This window comes from Phodopus roborovskii, unplaced genomic scaffold (assembly GCF_943737965.1).
Source record: "Phodopus roborovskii unplaced genomic scaffold, PHOROB, whole genome shotgun sequence".
NCBI classification, from domain to species: Eukaryota; Metazoa; Chordata; class Mammalia; order Rodentia; family Cricetidae; genus Phodopus; species Phodopus roborovskii.
In genome coordinates, this window is record NW_026126645.1 from 4,729,515 (window position 1) to 4,740,445 (window position 10,931).

Below are 10,931 nucleotides of genomic sequence, written 5' to 3' on the forward strand. Positions count from 1 at the left end.
AAGAGGGAGTGAGGAAAAACAGAAGGGAAGAAGAGGAAGGGAGAGGAAAACATGAGGGAGTAGGAAGATTGAGTCAGGGAAAAAATACAGGAGAGCAAGAAAAGAGATACCATAATAGAGGGAGCCATTATAGGTTTAAAGAGAAATCCCTCACTAGGGAAATGTCCAGGGACCTACAAGAATGACCCCAACTATAATCTAAGCAATAGTGGAAAGGTTACCTTAAATGCCCTTCCCCTATAATGAGATTGATGGCTACCTTATATGCCATCCTAGAGCCTCCATCCAGTAGCTGATGGAAGCAGAAGCAGACAGACACACACACAGCTAAACACTGACCTGAACTCCTGGAATCCAGTTGCAGAGAGGGAGGAGTGTTGAGCAAAGGAAAGGGATCAAGACTAGGCTGGAGAAAACTACAGAAACAGCTGACCTGAACAAGGGGGAGCTCATGGACCCCAGATTGATAGCTGGGAAACCAGCATAGAACCGACCCAGACCCTCTGAACATGGCTCTCAGTTAGGAGGCCTGGGCAGTCTATGGGACTTCTGACAGTGGAACCAGGATGTATCCATGGTGCATGAACAGAATCCAGGAGTCCATTCCCCATGAAGGGATACTCCCTTAACCTAGAGACATGAGGGAGAGTCTAGATCGTACCCAAAAGGACTTGGCAGATTTTGATGATTCTGCCTGAAAGGCTTCACCCTCCCTGAGGAGTGGATGGGGGATAGGATGGGAGGTCCATGGGGAGCATGGGAGGATGGGAGGAAACTGGGATCAATATGTAAAATAAGAAAAAATATTTTTAAAAAGATTAATTTTATTACTATTATATATATATATATATATATATATATATATATATATATATATAAAATTTGTGTTAATATATGGTGCATGTGAGTATGAGCACACAGGTGCCTGCCACTACACACATGTTGGTCAGAGGACAACTTTCTCCCATTCCACTGTGGCAATTCTAGGGATCAAACTTGGGTTGGCAGGCTGTTTAATAAATACTTTTACTCACTAAGCCATCTTGCTGGCCCAGTTTTATCTGCATGCCCCCCCCATTCCTTTTCTTGTTTTGCTTGGATGGTTTACTTAATGCATCAGTTTGGGCAGGAAGCATTTTGGGGGATGAGTTTTGAAAGGTGGTTGGCAGTCTCTGTGTGGGCGTGGCAGTCAGAACAGATTTTCCATGCCAGAGATCTTATTATTGTACAAGGCTCAGACTGCGGCATCAGGGCAACTTGAAAGGGCAGAACAACTTCATGAAGCTCTCATTCCAAGCCTCCAATCCCAAGTTTTCATTTCAGAGAAGGGTGCCTTAGGCGCCTGGGTTTCCAAGGAGTTGCTGTAAGTTGTAAGATCACTATTAGGGGTTGGGAGGAATTAAATATTGTCTCTTCTATGGGTCACAATGGCAAAGAGAAACTTTCTTCTGGGGGTTGGCAGGGTTTTAAACTATTTTATATTTCAGTTTGTCTTTATCTTGATGTAAGTGTAAAGGTTAGCAGATTCAAAACAACAGACACAAATGACCGAGAGTGTTTACTTGTCAGCCCTGGTCCCAAGGACCATACCCAGAACTGGGGGCTCTCGCTGGTTTCTGACTGCTCTTTCAAGGTAAAGAGAATCTGAGGAGCTGTCGGGGCATTTTAAGGACCTGTGCAAACTTCTCAGTTTGACAGATGCGGGCGGCAGAGGCAGAGGCATCTTTCGCTAGGTGGCCAGCTTTGCCCACGCCATGGCCCTGGCAGTCAGTCCTCCGGGAGAAGATCTGTGACAGGCGTGTGAGCACAAGATGCTGTCTTTAGCTATCTCTGTTTTCTTTCAGTTCAAAGTGGCTGAACCTTCACAGAAGAACTCCACTTTGTTCTGACAACTTAGGCTTCCATATCCCCCAGATTGGCCAGAGAAATGACTTCTGCCTGAGGATGGGAGGTGGGGGGGAGGAGGCCTGCCTTTGACAGGGATGGCAGCTACAGTGGTTGGACACTGCCTAATTTCTGTGTCCCCTGTTAATTCCCAAACAAACCCTAGCAGGAGGCTTTGACAAGGGTCTCTCCACTTGTACCAGAGAATCAGGGCTTAAGTGGTGGGGGACTTATGGTTGTACCCAGCTAGACTGACTGGGAAGCCTGTTCTTCTGTGTATATCAGTGTGTTTGTGTCCCGGCCTATGCCCACATATACCTATATATGCACGTTTATGTGTGGTGGCTGTAGATCAAGCGCTGGTGTAGGACCTCAGGACACCATCTATGTTGTTTTTGGAGGCAGGGTCTCTCACTAGCCTGGAACTTGCTGGTTTAAATAGACTAGCTGACAAGCCAGGTAGCCCCGGGGATCCACTTGTTTTTATTTCCCCAACACTAGGATTGTAAACAAGTGTGTGCTTTATGTATGTGGGTTCTGGAGGTTGAATATAGGTCTTTATGCTTGCATGGTAAGCACTTTATGGATTGAGCTGTCTCCCCAACCCCAAAGCATGTATGTTGTGAGAAATCATTCAGCCAATAACTTTTGAGGTGCTGACTTCTTTTTGGCGTGGTCTCTGGTGCTGTGTGGCCTCAAATCAGATTTGGTATTCAATTGAATTGAAGCATATTAGTCAGTGATAACTGAACAGGGAAGACCCCAGGAAGGAATCCTGACCACGCAGCATCGTGCAGGAGCTTGCAGAAGACCCACTCCTGGGCACCACTCATGGTCATCATGTCCTTCTGATGCAGGACCAGTCCATGGACGGTGTGAGGCAGGTAGTCCTAGTCTTCCCAGAATGGAGATGGGAATGCAACCCAAAGTGGGCGGTGAACTCCTTTTAAAGGTAAATACTGGCACAAGACAGTCAACGGGACTTAAGGGAAAGTAAGGGGAGGGAGGGTAAGAAGAGGGAGAAAGAGCAAGCCAGAGAGAGAGAGAGAGAGAGAGAGAGAGAGAGAGAGAGAGAGCATGCTTCTCAGTGCATGCTTGGCATCTGAGGCCATGTCCAGAAGGGGCCTATACCTCAAAAGCTATTGGCTGAATGAGTTCCCACAGTGCCTGAACTTTCATCATGCATGCTTTATATCAGTCTCGATTCACATTAGGAGAACACACATGTCCATTGATGAATTACTTTATTTGACAGGCACGAAGTTGGATAAGAAGGGGAGGTAGATGTGGACAATCTGTCAGTCCAAGGTAGTAGAATGGTGGGAAAGATCAGTCTAACACATCAGGCTTTGAGTCTCTGAACAGAAGACTTCTAAGGAAGAATAGGGATGTTTTCTTTTTTCCTGGGGGGACTTAAATGAGATACATTCTCTCTGAGCAGCTGGGTGTCTTTCCTCTGCACAAGTTTTTGGCATATTTTTGGTACTTATTCCGGTGGCTATGCCAGTTCCAGTAAAAACATATAGTAGCATGTTTATCACACTGGCACAGTTGTTTCCTACAGGAGTCCTGGTTTTCTGAAATTAGAGAAAGTAGACACTGAGCTGATGGTTGTTAATATCCTGTGGCTGCTTGTGGGGACCTGCCTGTTCTGATAAAATTGCTAGAGCTGCTGGGAAGGCAGAACCTCATCTGATGGGGACACAGACGCCAAGCCTGGCACTAATAGAGGTTTGCTTCTCTTCCTAGACACCCTCTTCTAGTTTTCATTGTTTTGTTTTGTTTTCTTTTTTTGTTTGTGTTTTGTTTTTGTTTTTGTTGTAAAATACAGGGTCTCATGTAGCTCAGGCTGGCCTTGAAATCTATGTAAGTGGGAATGGACTTCAACTTCTGATCTTCCTACCTCCACGTCCTGATCTCTGGGATTCCAGGCATGCTAAATAACACAGTGCTAGGGATGGAAGCCAGGCACTATTGTATGCTAGTCTAGCACTCTGCCAACTAAGCTATATCTCTGCCCCCCCCCACCTTCTTGCTAACAGACCTATTTGTGTGAAGAAGCCCAGCCTCACTGGCCTTGGGATGGATGGAACTGGTGAATACCGGTGTGGTCCACCCTCCCTTTCTCCTAGGCCGGTATTGGTCTTAAGGTAGCATGCAGCTGTATTCTGAATACAGTGCCAAAAGAGCAGGTCAATAGAAGTTGCTGGGAAGTGATCGTTTCCCTTCTCCAGTGTGTCTTAGTGAGAGAAAGCCACCTGTGGTTGGAGGCTGGGGAGATCTTGGAGCTATCCTGTGTCTTATAGTCTAAGCACAGATGTTGGCAACAGCTCAGAGCTCAGGAGCAGGCCTGACCCTGGGCTTAGAAGTTGCCAGACTTGGCACCACACTGCTCTAGAATTCTCACAGGTTGTGACCTTTCCAATCTGACCATGGCCCTTTCACACCATGTGCCACTCCCCTGCAGGCAGCATGGCCCACTGGCTCCCCCTCCCTCCTGCCCATCCGCCCAGCCAGGATGAGCTCTCTTTTTGCAAACATCTTTCTTGCTGTTTTGGCAAATAATAGGTCCCTGTTGCTGTCGTCCAAAAAAACCTCTCGACAATGGCCAGGACGACCTGGCTTGACCTTGTCCCTTCCTTGTCTCCCTGCTCAGACTCATCCTCACATGCCCATTGGGCAGCACAGAGTGGCCTGTGGTCCTCTTTGACCCTTTGACCATGCTGTGCCCTGTGTGTGCGGTGGCCCAGCCTTCCTCTCTGGCTGTATGCCTCACTGACTTTCAGGATTCGGCTTAGATAGTGCTGCTTGCAGGATCCACCTCAGGCCCCAGGTGTGCAAAGGTTCTTTCTGCCTTCCCGTTGGAATCTTCTGTGAGGGTCTTAAAGCAGGGATAAATTCCCCTTCTCCTCCAGGAAACTGCCCAGGATTTGTATGCTCAAAAAAAAAAAAAAAAAAAAAAAAAAAAAAACCACCTGAGGGAAGCTTGCAGGCATCTTGGGTATTTCTTACCAGAGCAGGTGATTTGGCCTTCTTTGTAGTCGAAATCGTAGGTCAGAAATTTTGTGCCACAGCCAAGTTCCTCCAGACGGGCATAGCAACAGTCATGCTTAAAGCAGCACCTGGGTGGGGGACACTGGTTGAGGCTGCCTTCTCTCATCTCTGCAGTCCTGGTGCCTCAGTACTTCCCTTGACCCTGGACCCTGAGCAGAGACTCACTCTAGAGCAGAGTTCCCAGTTTTGCTGGTGGTGATCCACCAGGACACCAAGGCAGAGGATTCCAGGTCTGCCCTAGTCTGGTCTCCCCCAGGGCGCTGAGACAGAGGGTATCGACTCCGTCCTAGTCCCATCTCAACTAGAGTGAGCAAGAGATAGGGTGTCCTTACCAATCTGTTTCATCTATGGGGGTTCCTTTGCCACCCACACCACAGTGGCAACCATAGAAGGCATATCTGATCTCAGGTCTCTGTCCCGTCTTTAGCCAGATCATTTGCCAAAACTCGACAAGGCTCCCTTGGACCTGGATTGGGCCTGAAAGGAAATGGAGAAATGGCTGAGGAAGGGCAGTGAACCCTGTGCCCCTCCCCTGCATTAGCGTCTCTCTACTACCTTCTCTCCCCACAAATGGATGCCTTCCTCTTCCCACTGTGACAGGGCTGGGGCAAGGGAAAGTAAAGCTGGAGGATGGGGTGTCTCGCTCCTCAGACCCCCACCCTGCTGAGTTCAGAGTCAGCTCTTACCAAAGGCCATGATCAAGACTGCTAGCAGTAGGAGGACCTTCATGTTGTCAGTCTGTGAAGAACAGTGCAGAAGGACTGGCCTGGGCATTTCCTCCCAGGAGTCTCAGCCTCTGCCCCAGGCCCTGCTCTGCTGTCTGACTTAGCAACCCTGGAGCAGAGATGTGCTCTTGCATGGGGTTAAGACAGAATATATGGAGAGTGGCTTCTGACAGTGTGTCACACATGTCACCTCTTGTCCCTTCCTGACTTTATGGAATATGATACATTACCGGGACCATCCTTGCACCTCCTTCATTCCTCCTGGGAGACTGGACTTGTTCCACAAATTTGAGAGGTTGAAGGCAAATCCTCTCCTCATTAGATACTCCACCTGCTTCCTTACATTAGATTCAAGGCTTGAGAATCCCATCTATGGAGTCTCATTGCCAACGTCTTTGTTTCTAGCTAAAACTGCACATTCTCTTTGCAAGCCTTTCTAACCCTGTGTAGATCACACATATACACACATGCTCTTGATTCTCCCTCAGCACCTTCACAAACCCTACAAAATACTTGCATACAAATACTGCCTAGTACATGTTTACACGATGGAGGCTCACATGCACACGCATGTCCATGTGCACACACATGCATGCGTTCACCTATACAACCACTCAAATGCAGCCACAAGGCAGGAGTTTCTGGGTACTTACCTCTCAGATGATGCTGCAGTTTCTTGTTCAGGGGCCTGTCATGTTTTTCCTGAACTCCAACTGTCTTTAAATAGTGTTTCCTTCTGCAGGGTTGGGGGTTGGTGAGGCACGGGGATGGAGATCTGGGTGTGGCCAATAATGGCCTCATAGATAGACATACCCAGTGCCCTTGGAAATCCCCTTTTTTCTCCCTCATCAACTGGCAGGAGGGCCATGACGGCTGGAAAATCCTTCATACCTTGGGTTGACACCATAATAAATCCCTGCTGATTTTGAAACCTCTCTGGTTTCTGGGAAAATGGTTCAGTTCCTGGAGAAGGACCTTTCCATAATCCAATCTGGATGTGGCCAACAGGTCACCTCCCAGCAGCCACATCCAGGAGTGGGCAAGGACTTTGTCCAGGGCTGGGACTGAGAGTGTTCACAATGTTCCTTTCTCCTGATCACTTGTGACATTTGGGCATAGGAAAGGGGACACTGAATCATCAGTAGTGTTTGTTCATTTCATCCATCCACCATTCAGTCAGTTTCAGAAGGTACATGCTAAGCCCCGTGAAGAGTCAAGGCTGCACAAACTTCTTGAGGGTGATGAGGATAATGCAGGAGTCCAGTTCTTGGTATCCCCACAGTCCACTCCAGCATAGGGAGGATTGGATGGGGTGGATTCTGTGCCCCACACTGCCCAGCACCTCTATATTCTCTTCTTCCTCCCCTCTTCGGTCCTCCTTATCTTTCATCCCATATGATCTTCTCTGTGTTATGCATCTGTGTTGTTTCTGTGCGTGCAGGTGCATGTGTGTGCAGCCATGTATGCATGTGTGTGTAGCTGTGTGTGCATGAGTGTGTGCATGAGTGTGTGCAGCTGTGTGTGCATGTGTTCACCTGTGTGTTCAGCTATGTGTACACACGTGTATGCAGTCATATGTGCAGCTGTGTGTGCATGTGTGTGTGCAGTCATGTATGCAGCTGTGTGTGTACACGTGTGCACATGTGTGTGCAGCAGTCATGTGTGCAGCCGTGTGTGTAGCTGTGTGTGCAACTCTGTGTGCAGGTGTGTGTAGTTGTGTGTTGTGCAGCTGTGTGTGTACACATGTGTACAGCTGTGTGTGGACATGTGTGTGCATGAGTGTGAAGTGTAGATGACAACCTAGGACATTGTTCTGCTGCTGTCAACCTTGTTTTTGGACATAGGGCCTCTCGTTGACCTGGACTTCACAAAATAAGCCAATCTATTTGTCCAGCCAGTCCCAAGATCACCTCCCCCTCCCCAGCACTGGATTACAAATTTGTGCTATCACACCTGGCTTCTCTACATCAGTTCTGGGGATTTGAACTCATGTCCTTGGGACTGCACGGCAAGCACTTTGCCAACTGAACCATCTCACCATTCCCATATGAATTTTAAAGCCTGGAAAAAAATCCAGCAGATGCTTTTGATTTTTTTCCACCAAACTGCGGCCACCACTGTCCCTCCTCGTCTTCACCTGTTTGGCAGTGCACTTCTTCTTTTTTTTTTTTAATCTTTTTTTAACATACTAAACCCAATTCCCCCTCCCTCCCCACCTCATGCTTTCCCCACCTTCTCTTCACCCCACCCCCATCTGCTCATCAGAAAAGGTAAGGCCTCTCATGGGGAGTCAACTAAGTCTGTCCCATCACCATGTTGATGCAGGACCAAGGCTGTCCACCTGTGTCTAGGCTGAGCAAGGTATCCCTCCATAGGAAAAGTACTCCAAATAGCCAGTTCATATACTAGGGATAGATCCTGGTCCCACTGCCAGTGGCCCCACAAACTGCCCAAGCCACCCATTGTCGCCTGTATTCCGTGATTGGGGGAGGCTAGCTCAGTCCTATGCAGGTTCCCCTGCTGTTAGTGCGCAGTCAGTGAGGTCCCACTGGGTGGAATCAGCTATTGCTGTTAATATCCTCATCTTGACCCATTTGCTCATTTCATGGCTCCTACCTCTCTTCGACTGGATTCCGGTATCTCAGCCCAGTGGTTGTCTGTGGATCTCTGCATCTGCTTCCATCAGTTACTGGATGATGGTTCTATGATGACAATTAGGGTAGTCCTCTATCTGATGACAGGGGAAGGCCAGTTCAAGCACCCTCTCCACTATTGCTTAGAGTTTTATCTGGGGTCATCCTTGTGGATTCCTGGAAGTTTCTCTAGCACCAGATTTCTTCCTAACCACATTATGGCTCCCTCTATCAAGTTATTTCTTTCCTTGATCTTCCTCTATGTCCTTCCCTCAACTCAACCATCCTGTTCCTTCATATTCTCCTCCCTACTCCCATTCCCTTCTCCCATTCCACCCTCTCCCTTCCCTCCCACACTTCCAATTTACTCAGGAGATCATATCTATTTCTCCTTCCTAGGCTGATCCATGTATGTCTCTCTATGTGTCCTTTTTGTTACCTGGCTTCTCTGGAGTTGTGGACTATAAGCTGGTTATCCTTTGCTTTATACCTAATATCCACTTAGGAGTGAGTACATTCTATATTTGCCTTTCTGGTTTTTTTTTTTCTAGTTATGTCCATTTGCCTACATATTTCAAGATATCATCATTTGTTTGTTTGGGTTTTTTGTTTTTTGTTTGCTTATTTGCTTGCTTGCTTTTGAGTAGTACTCCATTGTGTAAATGTACATTTTCTTTATCTATTCTATAGTTGAGGGGCATCTAGGTTGGTACCAGATTATGGCTATTATGACTAATGCTGCTATGAACATAGTCAATCAAATGTCCTTGTGGTATGATTATGCATACTTTGAGTATATGCCTAAAAGTGGTATTGCTGGATCTTGAGGTAGATCGATTCCCAATTTTCTGAGAAACCACCAAAGTTATTTCTAAAACAGATGTAAAAATTTGCATTCCCACCAGTAATAGAGGAGTGTTCTCCTTTCTCCACATCCTTTCCAGCATAGGCTGTCATCAGTGTTTTTGATTTTGGCCATCCTGACAGGTGTAAGATAGCATCTCAGAGTTGTTTTGATTTGCATTTCCCTGGTGATTAAGAGTATTCAGCAATTCCTTCAATGTCTTTCAGTCATTTGAGTTTCTTCCGTTGAGAATTCTCTGTTTAGATCTGTACCTCATCTTAATTGGATTATTTGATATTTTTGGTGTCTAGTTTCATGAGTTGTTTGTATATTTTGAAGATCAGCCCTCTGTCAGATATGGTGAAGATCTTTTCCCATTCTGAAGGCTGCCACGTTGTCTTGTTGACTATGTCATTAGCCTTACAGAAGCTTCTCAGTTTCAGGAGGCCATATTTATTATTTGTTGCTCTCAGTGTCTGTGCTACTGATATTATATTTAGGAAGTGATTTCCTGTGCCTATGTGCTCAAGAGTATTTCCCACTTTCTCTTCCATGTGATTGGATTCATGTTAAGGTCTTTGATCCAGTTGGACTTGGACTTGAGTTTTGTACATGGTGATAGATATGGCTCTATCTGCAATCTTCTATACACCAGCATCCAGCACCATTTGTTGAAGATGCTTTTTTATTCTATTGTATAATTTTAGTTCCTTTGTCAAAAATCAAGTGTTCATAAGTGTGTAGATTAATATCGGGTTCTTCAATTCTTCAATTTTATTCCATTGGTCCACCTTTCTGTTTTTATTCCAATATCAAGCTGTTTTCATTACTATAATTCTATAATAGAGCTTGAAGTCAGAGATGGTGATCCTTCCAGAACTTCCATTCATGTACAGGATTGCTTTGGCTATCCTGGGTTTTTTGTTTTTCCATATGAAATTGAATATTGTTCTTTTGAGACCTGTGAAGATTTATGCTTGGATTTTGATGGGGATTGCATTGAATCTATAGATTACTTTTGTAGGATTGCCATTTTTATTAGTTAACTCTACCTATCCAAGAGCATAAGAGACCTTTCCATTTTCTGATATCCTCTTCAATTTCTTTCATCAAAGACTTAAAGTTATTGCCATACAGGTCTTTCACTTGTTTAATTAGTGTTATCCCACGATATTTTATGTTGTTTTTGGCTATTGTAAAGGGTGATGTTTCTCTGATTTTCTTTCTCAGCCCATTTATCCACCCCATTTATCATCTGTATATAGGAGGCCTACTTACTTTTTTATTTTATTTTTTTTTAGTTTGCCTTATACCCTTCCACATTACTGAAGGTGTTTATCAGCTGGAGGAGTTCCCTATTAGAATTTTGGGGGTCATTTATACATATATACACTATCCTATCATCAGCAAATAGCAAAAGCTTGACTTCTTTCTTTCCAACTTGTATATTCTTTATCTCCTTATCTCCTTTTGTTGTTTTATTGCTCTAACTAGAATTTCAAGTACTATATTGACTAGACATGAAGAGAATGGACAGCCTTTGTCTTGTTTCTGGTTTTAGTGGGATCATTTTCAATTTTTCTTCATTTACTTTGATGTTTGCTTTCTCCAAGACAGGTATTATTCCTACATGAATACTAAAGATGATGTCATTAGAACCCTGACCCTATACACCTTGATGTCTTTACACAAATAGGAAATGTAGGTTCAGAGAAGTGTTCACAGGGTAACAAAACATTTCTATCATCCAAGGAGGACAAGATGCCTGCAAAGTACAGAAAGCAGGGGAGT

General features: G+C 45.4%; 1 protein-coding gene across 1 annotated transcript; it reads right to left on the reverse strand.

The window, feature by feature from the left end:
* Positions 1–3,113: 3,113 nt before the first annotated feature.
* LOC127213314 (phospholipase A2, membrane associated-like) lies at positions 3,114–5,737 on the reverse strand. The gene is made up of 4 exons (XM_051173657.1): positions 5,625–5,737; positions 5,271–5,415; positions 4,897–5,006; positions 3,114–3,461 (listed from the first exon to the last, which is right to left on the reverse strand). The coding sequence occupies exons 1-4, from the start codon at positions 5,710–5,712 to the stop codon at positions 3,298–3,300; spliced, it is 507 nt and encodes a 168-aa protein (XP_051029614.1). The 5' UTR covers positions 5,713–5,737; the 3' UTR covers positions 3,114–3,297.
* Between the last annotated feature and the right edge of the window lie 5,194 nt (positions 5,738–10,931).